The 26,548-nt window shown below is 33.4% G+C and overlaps 1 protein-coding gene across 3 annotated transcripts in view; it reads left to right on the plus strand.

Moving 5' to 3' along the window:
• The window catches only part of FSTL5 (follistatin like 5), an 839,965-nt gene that overhangs the window by 700,546 nt on the left and 112,871 nt on the right, over positions 1-26,548 (plus strand). For 2 of the 3 annotated variants that reach the window (XM_068990059.1, XM_068990060.1), the window contains exons 10-11: positions 14,166-14,192; positions 24,248-24,366. In XM_068990059.1, the coding sequence (XP_068846160.1) occupies positions 14,166-14,192; positions 24,248-24,366 (146 nt within the window). The remainder of the gene's footprint in view (positions 1-14,165; positions 14,193-24,247; positions 24,367-26,548) is intronic. The other variant, XM_068990061.1, reaches the window with a different exon arrangement.

Consider the following 26,548-nt stretch of genomic DNA (forward strand, 5'->3'; position numbering starts at 1 on the left):
GGAACTAGTCTGTTGTTCCATGTCCAGTTCTAACTGTTGTTTCCTGACCTGAATATGATGGCTAGCAATTTTTGATATTAAGTTTATGACCTACTTCTGTGATTATCCTGTTTAGGTTTCTGCTGCCTCTTAGTGCCCTGCCACTATTATAGTTTATAATATCTTTAAAGATAAACAAATGTAATTGAAGTATAAACTTATATATTCAACCAGAATGCTTTTTAAATATCATGGTATTTAATGCATTTGTGGTATGTAGTTGTACTGTGTATCTTCTCTCACAAAATATTTATCTAAAAATCTTCACTTATCTGAATAAGCAACTTTTTAAAGTAGTCAATTTCCTTCAAAGAATATATGTCTTTTATTTACACCATATTTAAATATAATTAAGTCTACATTTTAGTATTTAGAATCTATTGGGTGTGCTCAGTCACTTCAATCGTGTTTAACTCTTTGCGACCCATGGACTGTAACCCACCAGGCTCCTTTGTCTATGGGATTATCCAGGCAAGAATACTGGAGTGGGTTGCCATTTCCTTTTCCAAAAATACATTATAAAGTATAGTATAAAATATATTAAATATGCATATTTGAAGACATATTCCATAGTGGGGAATTCAGAATATGAGAGGAGTAATAAAAATTGCTAGAAATACTTCTTTTATAAAAACTGATATTCATTGCTAGATCTTTAAAGTCTACCATCTTTAACTTTTTCTTTGCATATATGCTGTTAATACCCAACTCTTCTATTTTCCTAAAAAAATCATCACTTATGATGATACAGAGAGTCCTCTGGTAGCCCTAATGATAGATTAGAATATGCTTTTATGCAATGTTTTGTTTTGGCAACATCTTCATTAATTTAATTTCTATCAGTGTGCTGATCTTGTGTTCTGCTTAGGAGATGGATATACACATATATAATATCGTGTGCCAGGTACTACTTAAAATGTGCTATGATCATTTTATTTTTAAAATTATCTAGTTCATCCTGTTGTCTCTGCTCTAGATGATGAAGTTAAAGCAAAAGCAAAAGTAGCTTTGCTACCTAATTAAAATGATAGAGTGTGTAAATGAATTAATTAGAAGGCAACGTTTTTCTCTTGTATATCTGTAGCTGCTGCTGCTAAGTCATGTCAGTCGTGTCTGACTCTGTGCGACCCCATAGATGGCAGCCCACCAGGCTCCCGTCCCTGAGATTCTCCAGGCAAAAATGCTGGAGTGGGTTGCCATTTCCCTCTCCAGTGCATGAAAGTGAAAAGTGAAAGTGAAATCGCTCAGTTGTGTCCAACTCTTCACAACCCCATGGACTGTAGCCTATCAGGCTCCTCCATCCATGGGACTTCCCAGGCAAGAGTGCTGGAGTGGGGTGCCATTGCCTTCTCCTATCTGTTGCTAATTACCCACTATTTTTAATGATGTCACTGTTATTGTTTATTATGTAAAAAGCACAACCAGTCATTTCTGTGAAGAATTCTCAAAAATCAAGTCACTTCCTAACATTAGTAGGCTTAGATATTCTATATTAAGAGAAGCTTAAGTATTGGCAGTCTGGACAAGAGGAGGTTAGAAAGATTTTCTTGAAGTTTGCTTAGAAAGCAGTCTGTTACACTAACACTGTGTGGTGTACAACATGACCCTAATGATCCCCTTCTTCTGTTTCACTTACTCTTGTAGTTTTTTCCTTCATTGATCCATCATCTGTGTAATCTCTTATACCTGCTAATCACAAATTCCTGGTGCTTTCCTCCTGCATCCCCTCACCCCCTTGGCAAACACAAGTCTGCTTTATATATCTGTATGTCTTTTTTTGTTTGAAAGATATGCTCATTTGTGTCATGTTTTAGATTCTACATATAAGTCATAAAATATTTGTCTTTGAGTTTCTGACTTACTTCACTTATTATGGTAATCTTTAGGTTCATCCATGTTGTAACAAATAGCATTATTTCATTCTTTCCATGGCCTTTTTTTTTTTTCATTCTTGTAAATGGCTGAGTAATATTACAGTGTGTATATATATATATATATATATATATATATATATATATATAACATATTTTCTTTCTCCATTCATCTGTTGATGGAAATTCAGATTGCTTCCATGTCCATTATCCTGGCTATTGACCATAGGGCTGCTTCTATTAATGTAGGGGTGCATGTATGTTTTACGTTATACTTTTGCCTGGGTGTATGCCCAGGAGTGGGATTGCTGAATCATATGGTGACTTAATTTTTAGTTTATGCGGAACCTTCATATGTTTTCCATACTGATTGCCCCAGTTTACAAAACCATCAACAGTGTGGCATTTTCTACAACCTCTGCAGCATTCATTATTTGTAGACTTTGTAATGATGACCATTCTGACTCATGTAAGGTGATACCTTGTTGTAGTTTTGATTTGCATTTCTCTAATAATTAGCTATATGAGCACCTTTCCATGTGCCTATTGGCCATGGGTATTTCCTCTCTAGAGAAATGTTGATTTAAGTCTTCTGCCAACTTTTTGATTTTTTTTTTTTGTTGTTGTCGTTGCTGTTATTCAGTTGTGGGAGCTGTTCGTATATTTTGAAAATTAAGCCCTTGTTTGGTCACATCATTTGCAAATATTTTCTCTCAGCTTGGACTCTGTCTTTTTGTGTTTGTTTGTGTTCCACTGCTGTGCAAATGGTTTTAAGCTTAATTATGTCCCATTTGTTTATTTTTGCTTTTATTTCTATTGCCTTGGGTGGCTGACCTAAGGAAACATTGGTACTATTCATGTCAGAGAATGTTTTGCCTGTGTTCTCTTCTAGGAGTTTTGTGCTGTCTTGTCTTATATTTAAGTCTTTACATCACTTTGAGTTCATTTTTTGGTAGGTACAAGGGTGTGTTCTAACTTCATTGGTTTACATGAAGCTCTCAAACTTTCCCAAAACCACTTGCTGAAGAGACTGCTTTTCCTCCTACTTTGTCAAAAATTAATTGTCCATAGGCATGTAGGTTGTTTCCAGTCTCTCTATTCTGTTCCGTTGACACATATGTTTGTTTTTGTGCCAATACCATGCTGTTTTAATTTCTATAGCTCTGTAGTATTGTCTGAAGTCTCAGTTGCTTGTGCCCCCTGCTTTGTTTTATTCCTCAAGATTTCTTTGGCAATTCTGAGTCTTTAGTGGTTCTATATAAATTTTAAGATTATTTGTTCTAATACTGTGGAAAATGTCCTGGGTATTTTGATAGGTATTGCATTATCTGTAAATTTCTCTGAGTAGTTTGGCCATTTTAGCAATATTAAGTCTTTCAATGCAAGAGCATGGAATATCATTCCATTTCTTTGAGTCATCTTCAGTTAGCATTATTAATGTTTTGTAGTTTTTATCATTTAAGTCTTTTACCTCCTTCGAAACATTTATTCCTAAATATTTTATTTTTGATGCAATTTTGATAGGGATTGTTTGTTAGCATTCTCTTTCTGATATTTCATTGTTGGTTTAAATAAATGCAACATATTTCTGTTAATCTTATATCCTACTATGTTGCTGAATTCATTTATCAATTCTAGTGGTTTTTGTGTGGAGTCTTTAGGGTTTTCTGTATATAGTGTGACATCACCTTCATATAATGACAATTTTTCCTTAACATGGGAATAATTCTGACATTGTGTTGGTTTCAATCCAACTCACTTGGTTGTCAAGAGTATACTCTCACTCTCTGTTTATGTTCAAGGATTTTAAAAAATATATATTTGCATTAAACTGGCAACAGGTAGCAGTCAGAGATGTATCTCCTTTCAGAACCCAGAAACCAACTTTATGTAATCAGACAATGATTGACTCTTGCTTTCCCATGAGTTGCATAGATCTTCCTCCTTTTCTTATTTTCTCGAATCCTGATCTGCATTATCACAAATTGTCACAGCCCTAATTCTGTGCATGGTAACTTTTGCTATGCATTCTTAAATTTTAGTTCTCTGTGCTCTTGATTTTCTAGTGTTTCTTGTGTTTGCAGTTTCATGAATCAGAAACACAATTTCTGATTCAAATTACCCTCCCCTAAAATAATATTATTACCCTACCTCATCAGTTCATTGAGATTAAAACCACGGAGTTGTGGCTAGTTTCTGGATGGTATGCCTTAATGTAATCTTGGCGCGATTGCCTAATCAACTAATGCTAGGCACTAGATTGGAAATCTGTAGTCCTTGGATTATTGTCTTCAATCAGTGCTAAAAGAGTGACAGTTTCACTTAAAATTGGCTTTGAAATTGGCATATGGAAGGCAGTGTATTTGGCATATCTTATATAGCTTTCCACCCCTAAAATAGTATATTTTAAATGTCTCATTTCCTTCACCATATGTACATTCCAAGACATTTTGACTAACCACACATTTTTTCAGATACATTAAATTTTTATCTATATTTTCTTTTGACTTTGCCCTTTTCATTTGCCTTCTGAAGTTGTCAATTTTTTAAGTCCAAATGGAGAAACAGTCAATAAGACAGCTAGCTAAAATGTTATCCTCACATAAATATAGCTTATCAAAAAGTGTTTTGCACTAGTGCAAACCTTACACTTTCAAAAGAGAAGGCTAATAAAAAACTTACTTAGTTGAAAGGCCAAGCAATTTGCACGAGTAGCCAAGGAAAATAGTTGTTCAGTACTATAGCATGCTGCTCCATACTTGATGACAATATTACAGTTGTTTATGTAATATTCACCCTCCACATGCATTTTCTCATAGAAATGGCACATACAACATGACATCCATCATGTGAACATAACTGAAAGTCCCGAACTTACATAATAAGGCAATTTATCAAAAGGGCCTTAATAAAAGTTCCTTGTGTTTACGCATCTGTTCCATTGAACCACATTTTCATTACAAGATACACATTATCTTCAAAAAGAATTTTACATTTCAATTGTCATCAATAAGCATTGAATAATGGAGGTCTATAGCTTTGAAGTTTTCATTATTTAACTATAAAGAAAGGATTTTGAGAGAGATTATGTATGATAAATTGCAGAATGCCACAAATGGTTCACAGGATTCCAAATGTAGAGAAAAAGTGTCATTTAACTCAACTTTTGGTTCCAGGCAGGCTACCTATAGATAAAAAGCTAAGCTGGAACTTAAAGGCCAACCAAGAGTAAATTAGGTGAAGAATTTTACTGAGGGTATTCCTGCAGGTATAACATGTATAACAATGAAGAGATTCAAAATGACTTGATGTTTATAATGTGACTTTAGGATGACATAGGCACATAGTGGAAGCCCATGTGTGCTATGCTAAGGATTTTGAGCTTACACAAACACACACACACATACAAGTACATTATGTTTCTAAGCAAATTAGTGGCATTGTCAAGCCTGTGTTTATTACAGATAGCTGTTTATATTGTATGAAGGATAAATTGATGTGACAAAATAAAGGCATTCCAACATATAAGTAGCTGTCAAAAGTGCAAAAATTATGAAATGACATTCCAATATAAATAATGGATAAGGATATAAATAGAAGAAAGTTTTATTTATATATTTGCTAACATAGTCAATATAATTTATAAGCAAACCTAGTATATTTGTGGGATAATATTTATTCACATTTGGTAAGCTTGTATATATGTGTATACACATACACACGTATGCAGAAACAGTTCACCCTGAGTATGGTGGGATGAACTTTCATGGACAACTGGTAGTAATGACAGCAACATGTCAGAAGTCAACTTTGGTAACACATGTCAATGTCTCTAAACATTCCCAGTCTAACTTTGTACAATCAATAGAACATGTTTTAAACAGACAATAACAATAAATGACATTTTTTAAATTAAGTAATTAAGAATAAATTTTATTTTTCTATTATTTATCTTCTTGATCTAGGAATACTATAGGGTCCTATCTAGCATAATTTTAATGAATGTTATAGTTAATTTGTTATCCATTTTTATTTCAGTAAATTATTCATATACTACACTTTGGGGCTATTATAAATAAAATCTTTTATTGTGTCTTCTAATTCTTATGTAAGAAAGTAAAATTTGGAGTATTTATCTTGTGTCTTGTCACCTAACTGAACTCTCGTTATTTTTATGTGTAATATTAATTAAATCTTTGTAACATTTTTATCTTCAAATTTAGATCATTTTATTTACAATTTTACAGTACTTATAAATTTATATTTGTTACTGGATTTAATAAATTGTTCAGTCCATCAAAATTAATTTCTAGTACCAGTCACAGTCCCTTATTCATTTATTAATTTATTATCCTTGTTTTGTTAAATGTTAAAAATTTAACACACATTTATATTAACATGTGTATGTTAATATTAATGTTAATTCTAACATTAGAATGTGCCTCTACTTATAGGGTGCTAGGTCACTAACAGTATATTGCACTTAATAATATGTGATGCATTTTGTGAGATTCTGTTTTCAGATTTAAGTGGTATTTATCATTCTCATTTTATGTTCTATATATCAAGTGAATTGATTTCTTAATTAAATTTCTATCAAATCCTTCTTTCATTCCAAGAAGATACCTGTCTATGATCAAAATTTTATTTTATTTATTTTTAAATTTAAATTTATTTATTTTAATTGGAGGCTAATTACCTTACAATATTGTATTGGTTTTGCCATATATTGACATGAATCAGCCACAGGTGTTCCCAATCCTGAACCCTCCTCCCAACTCCCTCCCCATACCATCCCTCTTGGGTTATCCCAGTGCACCAGCCCCAAGCATGCTGTATCCTGCATCGAACTTAGACTGGCAATTCGTTTCTTATATGATATTATACATGTTTCAATGCCATTCCCCCAAATCATCCCACCTTCTCCCTCTCCGACAGATTCCAAAAGACTGTTCTATACATCTGTGTCCCTTTGGCTGTCTCACATACAGGGTTATCATTCCCATCTTTCTAAATTCCATATAAATGCATTAGTATACTGTATTGGTGTTTTTCTTTCTGGCTTAGTTCACTCTGTATAATCGGCTCCAGTTTCATCCACCTCATTAGAACTGATTCAAATGTATTATTTTTAATGGCTGAGTAATACTCCACTGTGTATATGTACCACAGCTTTCTTATCCATTCATCTGCTGATGGACATCTAGGTTGCTTCCATGTCCTGGCTATTATAAACAGTGTTGCGATGAACATTAGAGCACATGTGTCTCTTTCAGTTCTGGTTTCCTTGGTGTGTATGCCCAGCAGTGGGATTGCTGGGTCATAAGGGAGTTCTATTTCCAGTTTTTTAAGGAATCTCCACACTGTTCTCCATAGTGGCTGTACTAGTTTGCATTCCCATCAACAGTGTAGGAGGGTTCCCTTTTCTCCACACCCTCTCCAGCATTTATTGCTTGTAGACTTTTGGATGGCAGCCATTCTGACTGGCGTGAAATGGTACCTCATTGTGGTTTTGATTTGCATTTCTCTGATAATGAGTGATGTTGAGCAACCCAATAAAAAAATTGGCCAAAGAACTAAATAGACATTTCTCCAAAGAAGACATACAGATGGCTAACAAACATATGATCAAAATCTTAATATACTGGTGAATTTCACTTGCATTTTATTTGTAATTTCTGTCATTAGTTAAAGTGTCTTGTAATTTGTTTTACTTTGCTATTATTATCAATTAATTGGCATCTCTTCTTCTGACTTTACAAAATGAAAAGGCATGTTTCCATCTTGATCTAAATTTTAACAATGTTGAATATAACAGGGATTATATAATTCTTAAAGTGAAAGAAAGTGAAGGTGAAGTCACTCAGTCATGTCTGACTCTTTGTAACCCCATGGACTATAGCCTACCAGGCTCCTCTGTCCATGGGCTTTTCCAGGCAATAGTACTGGAGTGGGTTGCCATTTCCTTCTCCAGGGAATCTTCCCAACCCAGGGATTGAACCCAGGTCTCCTATATTGCAGACAGATGCTTTACCTTCTGAGCCATCAGGGAAGTCTTAAATACACTTTATAGAAACCTCATACCCTAAAGTAATATTAAGAAGAAATTATTTTTGAAAATGGTTTAATTAGTACCATGATTATTTTTATTCAGATTTACTTTTTGTGTTCAGTTTGGATATTTATAGTTCCTTGGAATTTATAAAATATGTTTATAAAATATAAAAGTATAAAAACATAAATAAATTCAATAGAGCTTATTAAATTTGCTACAGAAAAAAAAAATCTACATTAATTTAAAATTAACATAACTACAATCATTTCTTCTTTCTTCCCTCTCTCCTGCCTTCCTTCTCCTTCTTGGATTTTTTTTTTCTCTCTCTTTCTCTTTCATCTATTTTGTTCAGCAATGCATTAAGTAATTATATGCATTATCTTTTGGCCAAAACTCTTTGGGTTCACGTTAAATTTATTTTTGCATTTTTGTTGCTTAATATGAGTTATAATTATATTTGATTTTAAAAATATTTAGTTTGTTAAATGATTTTTGTTAATAATTTTAAATATTTGTAACAGTTTTATATTTGCTTTATTGCTTTCTGAAGATGTCTAAGCAGTTTATGGTTATTAGAATCTACCTCCAGAGTACAGCAAGTCTTTTAATTTTTGACTTACTTTGGGGCTGCTCTTGAATATCGATCAAGAAAACTTGAAAAGAAAACACTTCCTGTTTTTATCACAGAACATTCATTGTAAAAACACTAATTCAGCAATAATAATCATGTCATTGTAACTTTGTGTTTTTCCTCTTCATTTATCAAATACTGAAGGTGATTGAGTCAAAGCTGAATATGAGTATAGTTTTATGAATGTTGTATCTAATCCTAATAGTTTGTCTCATATTTTAATTCTGTGCTCTAAATTTATATAATTTTAAACTCACTACATAGTGCTTTGAATTTTACTTTATCTGGTGTTAATATTACAAATCATGTATTTTTTGTACTTTCTCACATGTTATTGCCTATCTTAAAAATGTCTGCCCTTAGCCCTTTAACATAGCAGTGTTTTACCATACCACCGGGGCTTATGCATGCTTTTCCTATGTCTGAAAGTCAGATTCCTTCAACCCTCCCCATGTGCACTCTTTTTCATATTTTAAACTTCCCCTTTAGCATCATCATTAGGAAGAGATATCTCCCCCAGATTCACTGATCATGTATAATCCACTCATTGAAAGCATTCGGGGTACTATGTTCCTTTCTTTCATAACACACTAAAATTTTAACTGTGAAATTATATAATGTGAATCTTGTTTTTTTCTTTTTCTTTACCCTCATCTTAGTGACTGAACAACTACCATATAAACACTATTAGCACAGAAACTAGGTCAATCCTATCCTGTGTAATGTAGTACTGAATACAGTGCCTGGCATATGATATGCACACTTCATACCTTTTGGATGAAGATATGAGAAAACAAGTCTACTTACCTTTGTTTACAAGAGAGAATCTCAAAAAAATGCTTACTCTATGAAAATTAATTTTAAAAAATATACTAAGTGGTAAAACATATATGACTTGTTCCTCCAGCCTCCAGCAAGGAGCACTGGAACCCAGTTTTGGCTCTATGACACTGATGGTCAGAGTTTAGTTCTTCCAAAAGTGATTATGTTTAATATCATTAAAATGTGCAGGGAGTAATCAGATGTGTATGAGCTTTTCCTTCAGTTTCATTTCCTTTTCACTAATATTGTTTTGCTTTGAAAGTGTGTGTATATTCCCAAAACTTTTATAATTCTAAATCAACTGTATTTCAAAAAATGTAATTATATACAATTGGATAAATTTGAATTAGTAAGGGAGGCAGGCATTTCTCTGAGAATATATTTAGTTGATATTTACTTTCATACCTGCCTTAATATTTTAACTTTCCATTTATTTAGTTAGTTCCTACACAATAGTTAGTAGACCTATTGTACAGGAATAATTTAATAAGAATTGTTTATTATGCATTGAAATTAGCAAGATATATTTAGGTTTATTGAATTTTCAGTTCAGTTCGTCACTCAGTCTTTTCCGACTCTTTGCTACCCCATAGACTGAAGAACGACAGGTTTCCCTGTCCATGTTTAACTCTTGGAGCTTGCACAAACGCATGTCCATAGATTCGGAGATGCCATCCAACCATCTCACCCTGTCATCCCCTTCTCCTCCTGCCTTCAATCTTTCCCAGTATCAAGGTCTTTTCCAATGAGTCAGTTTTTCTCATCAGGTGGTCAAAGTATTGGAGTTTCAGCATCAGTTCTTCCAATGAATAATCAGGACTGATTTCCTTTAGGACGTACTGGTTGGATCTTCTTGCTGTTCAAGGTGCTCTCAAGAGTCTTCTCCAACACCACAATTCAAAAGCATTGATTCTTCAGTGCTCAGCTTTCTTTAAGGTCCAACACTCACATCTACACATGACTACTAGAAAAATCATAGCTTTGACTAGACAGACTTTCATTGGCAAAGTAGTCTCTCTGCTTTTTAATATGCTATCTAGGTTGGTCATAGCTTTTCTTCTAAGGAGCAAGCATCTTTTAATTTCCTGGCTGCAGTCACTCTCTGCAGTGATTTTGGAGAAAAACAAAGTAAAGGAACATTTATTGTGCCCCCCAAAATAAAGTCTCTCACAATTTCTATCTATTGTTTCACTATCTAATTGTCATGACATGATGGGACTGGATGCCATGATTTAATTTTCTTAATGTTGACCTTTAAGCCAACTTTTTCACTCTCTTCTTTCACTTTCATCAAGAGGCTCTTTAGTTCTTCTCTTTCTGCCATAAAGGTGGTGTCTTCTGCATATCTGAAGTTATTTCTATTTCTCCCAGAAATCTTGATTCCAGCTTGTGCTTCATCCAGCCTGACATTTCACATGATGGATTCTGCATACAAGATAAATTAACAGGGTGACAATATGCAGCCATGATGTATGCCTTTCCCTATTTGGAACCAGTCTGCTGTTCCATGTCCAGTTCTAACTATTGCTTCTTGACCTGCTGACACATTTCTCAGGAGGCAGATCAGGTGGTCTGGTATTCCCATCTCTTGAAGAATTTTTGTGATCCACAGAGTGAAAGGCTTTGGCATAGTCAATAAGGCAGAAATAGATATTTTTCTGCAACTCTCATGCTTTTTCAATGATCCAACAGATGTTGGCAATTTGATCTCTGGTTCCTCTGCCTACCCAAATCTGACTTGTACATCTGGAAGTTCATGGTTCACGTACTGTTGAGGCCTGACTTGGAGAATTTTGAGCATTACTTTGTTAGCATGTGAGTGAAATTGTGTGGTATTTTGAACATTCTTTGGTGTTGCCTTTCTTTGTGATTGGAATGAAAACTGACCCTTTCCAGTCCTGTGGTCACTTCTGTATTTTGCAAATATGCTGGAATATTGAGTACAGCACTTTAACTGTACCATCTTTTAGGATTCAAAATAGCTTGATTGGAATTCCATCACCTCCACTAGCTTTGTTCATAGTAATGCTTCCTAAAATCACTTGACTTCGCATTCCAGGATGTCTGGCTCTACATGAATGATCACACCATCATGGTTATCTGGGTCATGAAGTTCTTTTTGTATAGTTCTTCTGTGTATTCTTACCACCTCTTCTTAATGTCTCCTGCTACTTTTATATTCTTTATTGTGCCCATCTTTGCATGAAGTCTTCCCTTGGTATCTCTAATTTTCTTGAAGGGATCTTTAGTCTTTCCCATTCTATTTTTTTACTCTGTTTCTTTGCATTGATCAGTGAGGAAGGCTTTCTTATCTCTCCTTGCTATTCTTTGGAACTCTGCATTCAAATGGGTATATCTTTACTTTTCTCCTTTGCCTTTCACTTCTCTTCTTTCCTCAGCTGTTTGTAAGGCCTCTTCAGACAACCATTTAGCCTTTTTTGCATTTCTTTTCTTGGAGATGGTCTTGATCACTGCCTCCTGTAAACTGTCATGAGCTTCCTTCCATAATTCTTCAGCCACTCTCTCTATCAGATATAATCCCTTGAATCTTTTTGTCACTTCCACTGTATAATCATAGGGGATTTGGTTTAGGTCATACCTGAATAGCCTAGTGGTTTTCCCTACTTTCAATATAATTCTGAATTTGGCAATAAGGAGTTCATCATCTGAGCCACAGTCATTTCCTGGTCTTGTTTTTGCTGGCTGTATAGAGCTTCTCCATCTTTGGCTACAAAGAGTATAATCAATCTGATTTCAGTATTGACCATCTGGTGGTGTCCATGTGTAGAGCTGTCTCTTGTGTTGTTGGACAAGGGTGTTTGCTATGACCAGTTCATTCTCTTGGCAAAACTGTTAGCCTTTGACCTGGTTTGTTTTGTACTCCAAGGCCAAATTTGCCCGTTACTCCAGGTATCTCTAGGCATCCTACTTTTGCATTCCTGTCTCCTATAATGAAAAGGACATCTTTTGGGGGTGTTAGTTCTTGAAGTTTGTAGGTCTTCAGAGAACAACTTAACTTCAACCTCTTCAGCATTACTGGTCAGGACATAGACTTGGATTTCTGTGATACTGAATGGTTTGCCTTGGAAATAGCAGAGATCATTCCATCATTTTTGAGATTGTATCCAAGTACTGCATTTCGGACTCTTTTGTTGACTATGATGGGTACTACATTTCTTCTAAGGGATTCTTATCTACAGTAGTAGATAAAATGGTCATCTGCGTTAGATTCACCTATTGTAGTCCTTTTTAGTTCACTGATTCCTAAAATGTTTATGTTCACTCTTGGCCATCTCCTGTTTGACCATTTCTAATTTGCTTGACTCATGAACCTAACATCTCAGGTTCCTATGCAATATTGCTTTTTAGAGCATCAGACTACTTCCATCAACAGTCACGTCCACAGCTGGGTGCTGTTTTGTTTGTTTGTTCTTTAATTTTTATTTTTACTTTATTTTACTTTACAATACTGTACTGGTTTTGCCATACATTAACATGAATCTGCCACGGGTGTACATGAGTTCCCAATCCTGAACCCTCCTCCAACCTCCCACCCCATATCATCTCTCTGGATCATCCCCGTGCACCAGCCCCAAGCATCCTGTATCCTGCATTGAACATAGACTGGTGATTCGTTTCTTACATGATAGTATGCATGTTTCAGTGCCATTCTCCCAAATCATCCCACCCTTGCCCTCTCCCACAGAGCCCAAAAGTCTGTTCTAAACATCTGTGTCTCTTTTGCTGTCTCACATACAGGGTTATCATTACCATCTTTCTAAATTCCATATATATGTGTTAGTATGCTGTATTGGTGTTTTTCTTTCTGGCTTACTTCACTCTGTATAATCGGCTCCAGTTTCATCCATCTCATTAGAATTGATTCAAATGTATTCTTTTTAATGGCTGAGTAATACTCCATTGTGTATATGTACCACAGCTTTCTTATCCATTCATCTGCTGATGGACATCTAGGTTGTTTTTAATTTGGTTCCATGTCTTCATTCTTTCTGGAGTTATTTCTCCACTATTCTCCAATAGCATATTGGGCACCTATAGATCTGGGGAGCTCATCTTTCAGTTTCCTATCTTTTTGCCTTTTCATACTGTTCATGGGGTTCTCAAGGCAAGAATACTGAAGTGGTTTGCTATTCCCTTCTCCAGTGGACTATGTTTTGTTAGAACTCTCCACCATGACCCATCCATCTTAGGTGGCCCTACATGACATGGCTCATAGTTTCATTGCATTAGACAAGGTTGTGGTCCATGTGATAAGTTTGGTTAGTTTTCTGTGACTGTGTTTTTCATTTTGTCATTCATTGCATACCATGTTGAAGTATTACTTATGATTATTAAGAATTTTAAAATTATAACTGCTCCAATTACTAACTTCTAAGTATTACCTCAAATAAATGGTTTTAACTACTATGCATATTTTAAAGGTATATTTTAACAAATTAGCTTAAATATCCCAGTGTTTTCAGTGATACATAATTTTTTGTTGTTTATTAACATAATCTCTGTTGTAAAGAAGAATTGGCTATCAAGACATGAGCAGAACATTTTCATAGTCCCAGCATTTTAACGTTTTTGTTAGAGTAGATTGTTGAGTTCTCCTTCATTATTCTTAAATGCATGTTCTATCTTAGAGATTGTGACCTCTTTGATAGTTATTTTTATTACTGTGTAATTGATTCTCACTTTGCTCATTTTTCTTTTTCTCCTTTTCCTTTCAAACATGCTGCAGTAGCTAACATATTATGGAGAGAAGAAGGTACTAAATTCCATTTTTTTATATTATTGTGATTATTTTGCTTACTTGATATATTGTTGACTATCAGTTCTAATAATTGCCTTATTCATTTCTATTTTCATTAAAATTTTATTTGAGCATAAACCAGTATTATTCTGTAAATGGCTACCATTTAAAATATTTATAGGTTCTCATCAGCTTGATTTATTATTGATATATAATCAGGAGGTTATATTAAAATATATGGAAATGCTTTTTAAGAGTATAGAATTAAAATTAGTCAAATAAATGAAAGCAAACTTAAACAGAATTTATATATTAACCGTGATTCAGATTAGAAAAGAAAAAATTAGAAAACTGTTACCTTATGAATAGAATAATAAATAAATAATAAATAATAATAAATAAAGAAAACAGGTTATTGCAACTTCCTTGATGGTCTAGTAGTTAAGAATTAACTTTCCAATGCAGGGGTTGCAGGTTCAATCTCTGGGTAGAGGCATGTGATCCCACAAACCCTGTGGCTAGAAACCAAGACAAAAAACAAAAAGAAGCAATTTTGTAAAAAAATAAAAAAAAAAAAACAAAAACAAAAAAACCTCAATAAAGATATGAAACAATCTACATCAAAAATAATCTTTAAAAAATAGGTAAAAAATGGTTTATAAACTTGAAGTAACTGGATTCAAATCCAGTCTGTACCGGTATGTAAACTAGAGCCTCTTTATCTCACACAAAACTAAGGATAGTTGTTAGTTCTAAGCAAGATTTTTTTATCAACTTTAAAAATTATAGTCTGCACTCAATTGTGCTAGTCTTTCTTAATTAGCCACAAAAGCCAAGTGGCAGTATTTGCCCAGAATTTAAATATCCCAAGTGCATTACTTAAATTCTTAGGAGAAAAGTGTGGATAAGTCATCATTACACTCTTGGAAGGCAATTATCAAAGTAATTGCCTATACAAACCATTGTAGAAAAACTTATTTGTTTCTTGTTGTAACTCTTATATGAATTGGAGTCACAGCCACCTGGAGGACCATGCCTCAGAAGGGTTAATAAATTCTGAAATTTAGCCATCTTAATTTTATTCTCAAAGATGAGCATAACACATTTTATTTTCTCCCTTGGTATTTCTTTCTCCTCAAATCTTTTGTAAAGGCACTAAACTCCAGTTTACTAAGAGCTATTGGAGTAATTTTATCTTCTCATTTTATTCCACTTGGATATTTCACATTTGAACTTACGAATTCATTACTGAAACAGATATTATTATGACATGATTAGCATGTATGTTAGATGTTTCTTTAGACTCTCTTATTCCTTGAGATCAAACAAATATTTCTCTGGGTATTAAAAAATGGATTTTATTTAATCATTATAAAGGGAAGGAATAAAACCTAAATATTCAGAGATCACTAGTTGCTGGGAAAATTTGAATGAGTCATTTTACCTCTCTGAGCCATAATTTTTTAAAACAATGCTTGAAATATAGTTTGGCACCCTCCTTGTAAATTTGTGACAGCTATCTAAAACAACTAAATATCTAAATATCTAAAACAACTCTTTTTATAACTTGAATTGATGTCATTAACATTAGTATTTTATAATAATCATTAATATGTAGTAATAGTATAATATTATTCAGGTGACCTTTAAAAATATAGGATACCTCCAGATTCATTAAAGGCATCCTGAGATTCATTATATGAAAACATTTAAGTTTTTCTTCTGTTAATCTTTGAAACTATATGCTTTCAATAAGTACTCTCCATCAGTCAGTGACGTGCTTACTCTTTATGATGTTGTTTGACCCAGAATATGTGCTTGAGAAATCATAGCTTGAGAAATCATTTAATACATTTTGCAGGTAATTTTAAAGCATATACAAGAAATGTTTTAGGAAATTTTTAAAATCCTTTTTTTCTATGTACTGTTATCATCAGAGTACTTTGCTGTTTTCTGAAATAAAATTTAAAACAATATATTTGAGAAAACAATATATTTGACTCAGATTCCAGGAATCTGTAAATTATATTTATAATGCCACAGTTATCAGTAAGGCATTACAATTGAAAATGATTGCATGCAATAGTAATAATGGTGGCCAGGCATAATAGACCAAGTTGAGGAATCATTAAACCACAAACACGTGTACAACTATTTCATAAAAATAATCGAAATAACAAAAGAAGCATCCAAAGTAAATTTCTACCTGTATTTTTAAGGATAGAATAGTAACTAACAAAAACGCCATATTTCTGAGACCCATTTTTATTTTCACTCTAGCAGTGCTTTCTGTTTGCATGCTCACATTTTGACTATTACCATGATTTCAAAATCATAATTCCTCTATAATGTCATATGACTTAAAGGCAAACTTTTTTTTAATGGAAGTGTAGAAAAACATTTTAAAAGGGAGTAAAATATATCACTCATTTATTTACAAATATTTTAAAGAGACAACCAAATGTAGAGCACTTTGAAAGCACTTGTAAAGATAAGATCTAGTATCTGCTCTAATGAAATTTTAAATGTTGTGAAATGGAAGATTAACTCATTGTCAACTAATTTTACTACATAGATGATCTCAAAGTATACATTAAAAGATTAGGTATGACTAGGTCTCTTTTGCAATATTTTTTATGGTCTTATAATCTAATAAAGTATTTCCTAATATTTGTTTAGTAGACAATAGTTTGGTATATGTTTTATGGTGTAATGATAATAAGGCTGAATTTATAAGCACTGAATTAAAGCAATTTAAACCATTTTATTCACTGCAGGATTAAGTTGAACTTTTAGATATATTAATTTCAAACTCTAAGGAGAGATGTCAGATGTTTTGTTATATAATAGAGCATTTTCTAAATTTATTATGAATAAGATCATTTTGCTGAGTATCTACAGGATCAATATGGAACTGAAATTACCTTGGAAAATACTGGCTTGATGTGACATTTAGTGATCTGAAAGCAAATGTATATATATAATTTTAAAATTATCTTTATAAATATTTATGAATCTGTTCATACATATATCTGTAATAGGAATTATTCAAATAAATTACTATATTAGTTGGGCAATTAACACCAACCAGCACAAGGTACAAATAGAAAATTACAGTGAAATATTGCAAAAAAGTTTATGTGTTACATTATTATCTGACTAGCTTTGTGACCTATAATGTCACCAAAGTGGGGAAAAAAAAGAATAATAGGCGTCAGGCCCTCTCTTAACTCCTTCGACCTAAGATTTGTCACATTTCGTTGTCCAGACTATTCTATGCTGCAGGGGAGCATAGGAAATACAGAAGAGTTCACACAAACTTAATTAGCTACTGTATAATTATTTTTAGAGCAAAATATTGGTAAGGTTCTCAGTACCAAATTACTGTCTCACAACAATATTGGTGAAATATTTAAAATGAAAAAGGAGAGCTTTCAGAAGGTAAGGCTTTTAAATTCAGGGGACTTAGAGTATCATATTACTGGGTGAGGGAGAGACCACATCTTCTAATGTCTGTTCGTGATGCCAATGCCAGAGTGATCAAGCTGTTAATATTTTCATTTGCAAGTTCCGTATCTTCTCTGTTAAAAACAAATGTCAATGTTTTAGCATTTTATCTCATAAAACTGTTTTCAGATCAAAAAAGGAATCTGACAAGACAACCATTTGCAGATATATTTGCATATACACATCCACATATATGTGTATGCATATTTGTACACCCCCTTCATAGATCACAGCCTTGTCATGGAGAAGGAGCTTGTGTAACTCAAAGAAGCTATGAGCCATGCCATACAGGGCCACCCAAGATGGATGGGTCATAGTGAAAACTTATGACAAAATGTGGTTCACTGGAGAAGGGATTGCAATCCACTCCAGGATTCTTGCCTGGAGAACCCTATGAAGAGCATATAAAGGCAAAAAGATATGATGCCAGAAGATGAGCTTCCAGGTTGGAAGGTGTCCCACATGCTACTGGGGAAGAGTAGAGGGCAATTACTAATAGCTCCAGAAAGAATGAGCAGCTGAACCAAAGCAGCAATGATGCTCAGCTGTGGACATGTCTGGTGTTGAAAGTCAGTGAAAGTCGCTCTGTTGTGTCTGACTCTTTGTGACTCCATGAACCATAGTCTATGGACTTCTCCAGACCAGAATACTGGAGTCAGTAGCCATTCTCTTCTCAAGGGGATCTTCCCAACCCAGGAAATGAACTGGGGTCTCCTGCATTGCAGGTGGATTCTTTACCAACTGAACTATTAGGAAAACCCAGTGAAAATAAAGTTCAATGCTATAAAGATAGTGGAGGACAGAAAAACCTGGTATACTACAGTCCATGGGGTCTCAGAGTCAGACATGACTTAGTGACTGAACAAAAACAACAAATACATGTATATACACAAATACATGCACATATACATAAATATGTATGATTTCTCCTAATATTAACTACATAGCAAACAAATGCTCTGTTATATATAACCTTTGCTATGTTAATAATTGAATGTGAAATCAATCATTCAGATTTGCATTCAAAATTTTCAGCATATCTTTGAAAGTTCAGGGAATTGAATTCTGACTTAAGACTAGCGTTGGGTAATATCATTCTGATCAATAATATATAATGTTCTGATAGTGTCCACTTCCTGAATTAATAGTGCCTAGTAAGTTAAACACAATCACTCTCCAAAAATCTAAAAGATTGAAAGAGGAAGTCACTCTTATTTCAATTGAACAAAATATAAATATCTCACTGAGATGTGATGGTTTGGTGTTACTATGTGTGTGAAAAGGATTTGAGCTCCAAAGCCTGAGTACCAAAAATGGGAACATTCATAAACTGAAAATTCATCCCTGTTGGGTTATTCAAGGTGAGAAATATAATGCAGACCATCTATTTTGCCTATTTTCTTCTTTATTAAAAATAACTTTAGAATTACATGAAGGGGAAGAGAATAATACAATATCAATCAATGAAGGACCTTCTTTAACACAAAACTTACTAAATGACCTTTGATTGGTTACCAACTCACTGCATTGTAGGATTATAATTTGCTATTAACCATAAATTAAATGCTAAAGAAATGGCAACTTACACCAGAGGAAGGCAAACACCACAAAATAGTTTTATTATTGACTTAAATATTCATCCAATAATCACAAATAACCATTATTTTGATATAATTTATGGAATATAGTGTTATATGTAACACATAATGTAACTATATTATCATAATGCACTATTATTCTTGTGTAGTGGTCCTCAGGATTGATAGAAGGATGTAAATTACATCCATTTTTTTTCTCAGTCCATCTCATATATTTAAAAGTACAGTATTGATCAAAAAAATCCTCTGGGGAATACTTCTCTTCTTGTGTGTGTCCTTTCTGTATAGAAAGAAAAACAAAGCAGAGAAAAAGCTCACAAGGAAAAAACAAATTATAGATCACTTTTGTGAGCTACTATACCTTGTTAGATTAACTATCGACCTGAAAAAGACAAAGTACTTATGTCTGTCTTCACCAAGTGATGAGAAAAGACAAAACAGCACATATTCCTAAACTTTACAATGACTACAGTTGTAAAGCTTTTACTTACATCAAGAACTTTTGTAGTAAACTGCAATACATCAATGAGGAAAGAATTGTAATTGAAACTAGCGATCAGACATTTTGGGACTCAGAAATCTTTTACACTTTTAAAAATTATTGACAACCCAAAGAGCTTTTGTTTATGTAGGTTATTTCTATCCACTTTAATTACCATACTAGAAATTAAAGCAAAATTCAAATACGTATTTAATAATTTATTAAAAATAATTGTAGTAAACCCATTACATGTAGACATAAATAGCATATTATTTGTAAACTGATATTTAAAAATTGAAAAGGCTCACTATTGAACACTGAATTTTAAAAAATATCTGGCTGAATAAAATAGAATTCCTATATCTGCTTCTGCATTGAACTGTTGTGATATCATCATAGCACCACATGTCATGTAAACTGTCAAGAGCTACATTCTACATTTGAATGAAAGAGAAAAATGCAAATGACATCTTAGCATTATTATGAAAATAGCTTGAATTTGCAGACCCCCCTGAAAAGATCAACTGCTCTACTAGAAAATCAGGTTGTTCTTTCAGAAGGCTCATGTATTTATAGAATTCAACCTCATAAAAAACTAAAATGTACTAGTAGTATATCTCACAGTGTAGATTTGAGGAAAATATGAGGACAGTAAGCCATTTGGTTATATGCCATTTCACCATTTCCCCCCAATGATGTTTCAAAGAGATAATGTCAATCATAAAAATAGGGACAATTCAACATTTCTTGAACTCATAGTAAGAGTTCAAGTCACTCGGCTACATGTTTTCCTTTCTCCATCTTATTTACTTCTTACAATTACAACACGGAAGTTGCATAGTAAATAATTCCCCCACGATGTAACAGAAAGTGCTATAGCTATGGTTTACCTCTGAGCCATCTGAATCAAGACTGGGATTTATCTCTGTCAACAGTCTCTCATACCAAAAAAAAATTTTTTTAACAGTTAGAACATGGATATATGTTATAATGACATCGTTATACTGAACATACACAGGTATGTTGCAGGAAGGGGGACCCATTTCAGGGCCCCAAACTGGGCTTTTGTCTAACACTCAAAAATGAGTTGTCCAAGGAGACACATGTGCTGAAAAAGCAAGAGATTTTATTGGGAAAGGGCACGTGGGTGGAGAGCAGTAGGGTAAGTGAGCCCAGAAGAACAGCTCTGCCACGTGGCTCGCAGTCTCGGGTCTTATGGTGATGGGATTAGTTTCTGGGTTGTCTTTGGCCAATCATTCTGACTCTGAGTCCTTCCTGGTGGTGCACGCCTTGTCCAGCCAAGATGGATACCAGAGAGAAGGATTCTGGGAGGTGGTCAGACATGTGGTGTCTCCTTTTGACCTTTCCCAAACTCTTCCAATTTGTGATGGCTTATTAGTTCCGTGTTCCTTAGCAGGACCTCCTGTTGTAAAACAACTCAGGCAAAAGGTTACTATGGTGCCTGGCCAGGGTGGGCGGTTTCAGTGCACTTCCCCTAACAGGTACATTATTGCTTATTATACAAATAAAGCTAATGAATACCCCTAATGTAAAAATCAGCATGTGTCTTCAATTACCAAGATCCCCAGCATCAGGTAATTTGTATTATTCTGTATGTAGCATATTCGGAGCAGGCAATGGCACCCCACTCCAGTACCCTTGCCTGGAAAATCCCATGGACAGAGGAGCCTGGTAGGCTGCAGTCCACAGGGTCGCTAAGAGTTGGACACCACTGAGCAATTTCACTTTCACTTTTCACTTTCCACTTTCCACTTTCATGCATTGGAGAAGGAAATGGCAACCCACTCCAGTGTTCTTGCCTGGAGAATCTCTGGGATGGGGGAGCCTTGTGGGCTGCCATCTATGGGGTCGCACAGAATTGGAGATGACTGAAGTGCCTTAGCAGCAGCAGCAGCAGCATATTCAAAATAAATTATAATATTATAGTAGCAAATTTAGAATGATACATCTTCATTGTATACTCAGATTATAAACTCTTCTGCTAAAATCTAAAGGATAATTGATGAATAAGATATGTCTAGCAAGAAAAGAAATGGCAAAATAAACCTTGTTTAGGTGGGGAAGAGAGGAATTCATCAACAGCTCTGAGGATAAAGTTTTTTTTCCTAGCAGAGTGACTGAAACCTAGTTCATTTATATTATCATTTTAATATATTTGTACATGATATTTTGTTGGCACTACTATTTCATAAACACTAAGGAGTTATATTCCCACCAAAAACAGTAAAATGCACCTTGCTTAAAGTTATCTGTGTTTCTCAATAACTTATAACTTGAAAAGTAGTTTATACTCTAAAAATGCTGATGTGTAAGTCATATTTTAAAAAGTAAGAAAATACACTTTAAGTGTTGAAAATGATTTGCATGGATTAAGCAGGTTTTCAGAGGAAGATAACCCCCAGAAATTTAATCTGTGCAAAAGTACAGTGAAATCTCACTGACTGCACTATGCCCAGAATATAGAAAAAAAAAAAATATATATATATATAATATTGAAAGCATCCATAGGAGAAAGGACAGAAGATGCTTCAAGAAACTTTGCAAACAGTCTGGACTTGGAGTAGTTGTAAAATTCAAACACATTCAGATTGCTGACTGTGGAGCAGAATTGTGCAGCAGCTGAAGCAGGGTAGCGTCAAGTTCGTTAAAAAATGTTATGTAATTTGTAATCATCATCAAACAAAGAAACTGACACAAGTGAAAATCTGACACCACATCACATCTTGCTTGTGCTCCTAAGTTTCAACCCCCAGTCATGTTAATTTGCAAGTCACTAATAGGTAACACACATCAACCATCTATCCATGTTTATACAAAAGCTTATTGATACAAATATTTTTTTGCATAAAAACTGAATTTTGTATACCTTTAGGTATAGAATTGATGTTTCTGTATGCAGAGCTGTAATTATGAATAACAGCTGACAAGTCTTAAATTTTATTTCATGAAAAACAACTTAAACTTAGTCCTTGCCACTTCTGCTACTATTCAGGAACATTTCATTGTAACATTGTGCATTCTGGAATTAAAATGCACAATTAACTGATCAAGATAATATGTATTAAAATATAAGAATGGTAAAATATTTATAAAACAGTAAGGTTTGTCAAAATATTAAAATGGATATGCATTATTAGTTAGAAATAATTTCATTATGTATAAATAGCAATAAAGTTATAATTCTGATTGAATACATTTTCCTCTTAATCATAGGAATAGATGGACACAGATCAAATAGGCAGAACTGGTGACATTTTAAATTAGCTAGAAACATGTTTAATAAAAGAAAATACAGCTTAAGTTAAATAATTTTATTTTTTTGCAAATTAAATACTTGTGATCCTCAGTCTTGATTTCATAGACTTTGTAGTATTGTCAATTGAAATAAAAATTAAAAGTGTTTTCAGATGTTAAACATTTTAAGCAGTTTGGATTTTCCAACTACCAAGATTTCAATATAATTGCTTAACCATTAAAGGGCATATGCCCTCACTGGATTATGTGTGGTAGAATTAAACTGAATAAATATGGTTTGCAAACTGGTATACCTGGATGAGACAATCAGGAGAGGATCAGGAAAGGAAGTACTACATACTCTTAGTCTGGACATGTTGGAATAAGGCAGAAGCAGAGGAAACCAAGAGAAAATGTATGCAATCAGACGTGAAAAGTCCCCAGGTGCATGCCTCTGTTAATCCCCATGGGCATTTCAGGTGTCTGATCTGTAGCATCCTGCACCCGTGAGGAGTGGGTTTATAATGTAAGTGAGATGGATTTCTGAGATGTCACAAACCCAAACCTGCAGTGTGAAAAAAACTAATAGTATGATTTAACTGAGATTTTTGCAAGACCTTATATTAATTCAAGCTTTAAAGTGGAGAAATTATCCCCCAAATTTATCATTATGAAAACTGACATGTAAGACCTCTAGTGGGATTACATTTACAAATGTTATTTTTGGAAAATATTTAATGCATATTCTCCAAAATCTAGAGGACTTGGTCTTTCTGTTTCTAGAACAAAAAGAATTTGTTTCTAAATTCCTGCAAAGGATGACAATTTATTTTCCCTAGGAAACTCGAATAAGACATAGGATAAACATGATTCTTCAGAAAGTACTTTTATATTTTAATCAACACCTAAATTAAGTGTGAAGGTAGCAGACATAATCTGTGTATCAAAGGGTTCATAATTTCCATTTATAATTAGTTTAAAATATTTGAAACATTTGTTGACTTACAAAGAAAGCACTGATGTACAGATTAGGGTGAAGAAATGGAATTTCTGCATAATATCACAGATTTACTCAGACATTTGGTAAAGGTCTCACATGGTTTGCTTTATAAACATTACATGACTTCACAAACTGATCTCCCACCAGCAATAGGACAGGCACTGAGTTTTGGTCGTAAAGGTTTCTGATAATTTTATTTTGAACTTTTGAATGTGTTTTTATTCCTAAGGTCTGGGAATTGGGAACATGTTCTATGTTTTTTATGAAGATGGAATCAAAGTGATACAACCCATAGAATGTGAATTTCAGAGGCACATTAAGCCGAGTGAAAAGCTCCTTGGATTTCAGGCAAGTATACAAAAAATTTCTTTATAGTTTTATACAGCAATTTTAAGTAGAATTGTATTTTGGAAATACAATGAAATCTATACATATATGAGATATTTGGGGAGGACCATATTAAAGCTATGATATTCCCAAACATGTTTGGGAACACATGTAAGAATTAAAGATTTTTAAATTAAAAAAAAATAAAAAATAAAGCTATGATATTATCTGTTATTCTATTCAGGTTTTATATTTGAAGAGGAAAATAATATATTGAGTATTCTTAATTGTTTGTTTGTAATCCAAATAAAAGCACTAAAGTTGACTACGAAAAATGAACATACTGGCTCTTTAATTTACAATGTCTTTCATTTTGGCGGGCAGTGGTTACACAGTAAAAGAAAATAAACTGTAAATAATCTGATGAAATTAGGGTTATATTACCTGCTTTATAAATGTGAATTCCCTTTAGTTTTTCATCTTATTTTTTTCATGAGCTCACAATGGAATGAATGACTTAGATTTAGATGGAAAAACATCAATTCCTTTGTTTATTGATATCTATCTATACCTTACCTTTCACAGAAATAATTGTTTTGAGTAAAATTTTGATACAGCATTCAGAAAATAAAAGAATATCTGAATAAATGGGTATTTATTCATTTATACATATTAGGCAGTATACTTTTATGCAAGGTAATAAGAAATTATGTTTATACTGCTATGGTTAAATATTCTGTTGTTATTGTTTAGTTGCTAAGTCAAGTCAACTCTTTTGCTACCCCATGGACTGTAGCCCAACAGGCTCCTCTGTCCATGGAATTTCCCAGGCAAGAATACTGGAGTGGATTGCCATTTCCTTCTCTAGGGGATCTTTCTGACCTAGGGATCAAACCTGCAACCTCAGCTTGGCAGGCAGATTCTTTACCACTGAAGTCCCATGAAGATTATATATATATATATATATACACACACACATAAATATATGTTTCTACACCAAAATATGTAATACTGAAGGTACCTGCATTACCTATGTGTTCCCACACAAGTGTAGTCATCCAAAAATAAAACATTGGTGGACCTCAGAATGCAACCCTCTCTTGATACTTATTTCAAGGTTGGCATGATCTCAAGATGTAAGCAAAATATATATTAATGCCTTGGTTTAGATACTTTATTTTCAACTCCTGTTTCCAGTCTACTAGTAGTCAGTGTTGCCATATGTTAATTTATGGAAACAATGGTTTGTACCTTAAAGCCATATCTTAGGATGAAAAGGAAAAAATATTTGACAGTGAGATAAGTTGGGCCAGCACCTCTTTAGACACTACAGGAAAAAATGACCTAATGTGTCCTATTTTAAAGAAAGCAAATAATTTAACTCAGTATGTGTATAGATATTTAAAACAAATAAAACTATTTTTGATTTAAAAATATTTCATTTATAGGCTAAATTAATAAATAGAATCATCACCATGTTTCTTAATCAATAGTTTACCAAGTATGAAAACATTTGAAATTGTACATCCACTTTAGTTTTATAATCACATCAAATCAATACTGACTAAATGTATTTTGAATAAGTTGTGTGTGCATGTAAATAAACATATAAAAATACTAAATATTTGTTCCTGAGAAAGCAATTCACTCAATTTTATAGCACATTTATAATTTTATAAAAACACTATGTAAGAAGAACATACTGTATAGCACAGGGAACTCTATTCTCTGTAATGATCTGTATGGGAAAAGAATCTAAAACAGTGTATGTATGTGTGTGTCTGTATATATATACATATATACAACTGTACAGCAAAAGCAAACATAGCATTATAAATCAACTATACTCCAATAAAAACTATTTAAAAAAACAGTATGAGTGATAAGTCTGGTCTAACAGACAGATATCAGAAACTTGGCATCCAAATGATAATTTAAATCCAAACAAAAATCATTTTACAAAGGAGTGTTTCTCTCAGATTCCTACAGAATTAGAAGTTGTAGCTATTTGGAATCTAAATCTGAAAAAAGCAAGGAAAAATTGTTTTTATAATTTTGTGACAAATCTGGACAATAGGGATGCAAAGTTTATTTAACTGAATGTCTCTTTTTTAAGCCTTTCTGGATAATTATACTTCCTTCTAAAACAGCTGAAGTAGAAAGCATATAGAATTTTGTGTCTCTCTCTATATATATGTATATA

Source organism: Capricornis sumatraensis, chromosome 17 (assembly GCF_032405125.1).
Source record: "Capricornis sumatraensis isolate serow.1 chromosome 17, serow.2, whole genome shotgun sequence".
Taxonomy (NCBI): domain Eukaryota; kingdom Metazoa; phylum Chordata; class Mammalia; order Artiodactyla; family Bovidae; genus Capricornis; species Capricornis sumatraensis.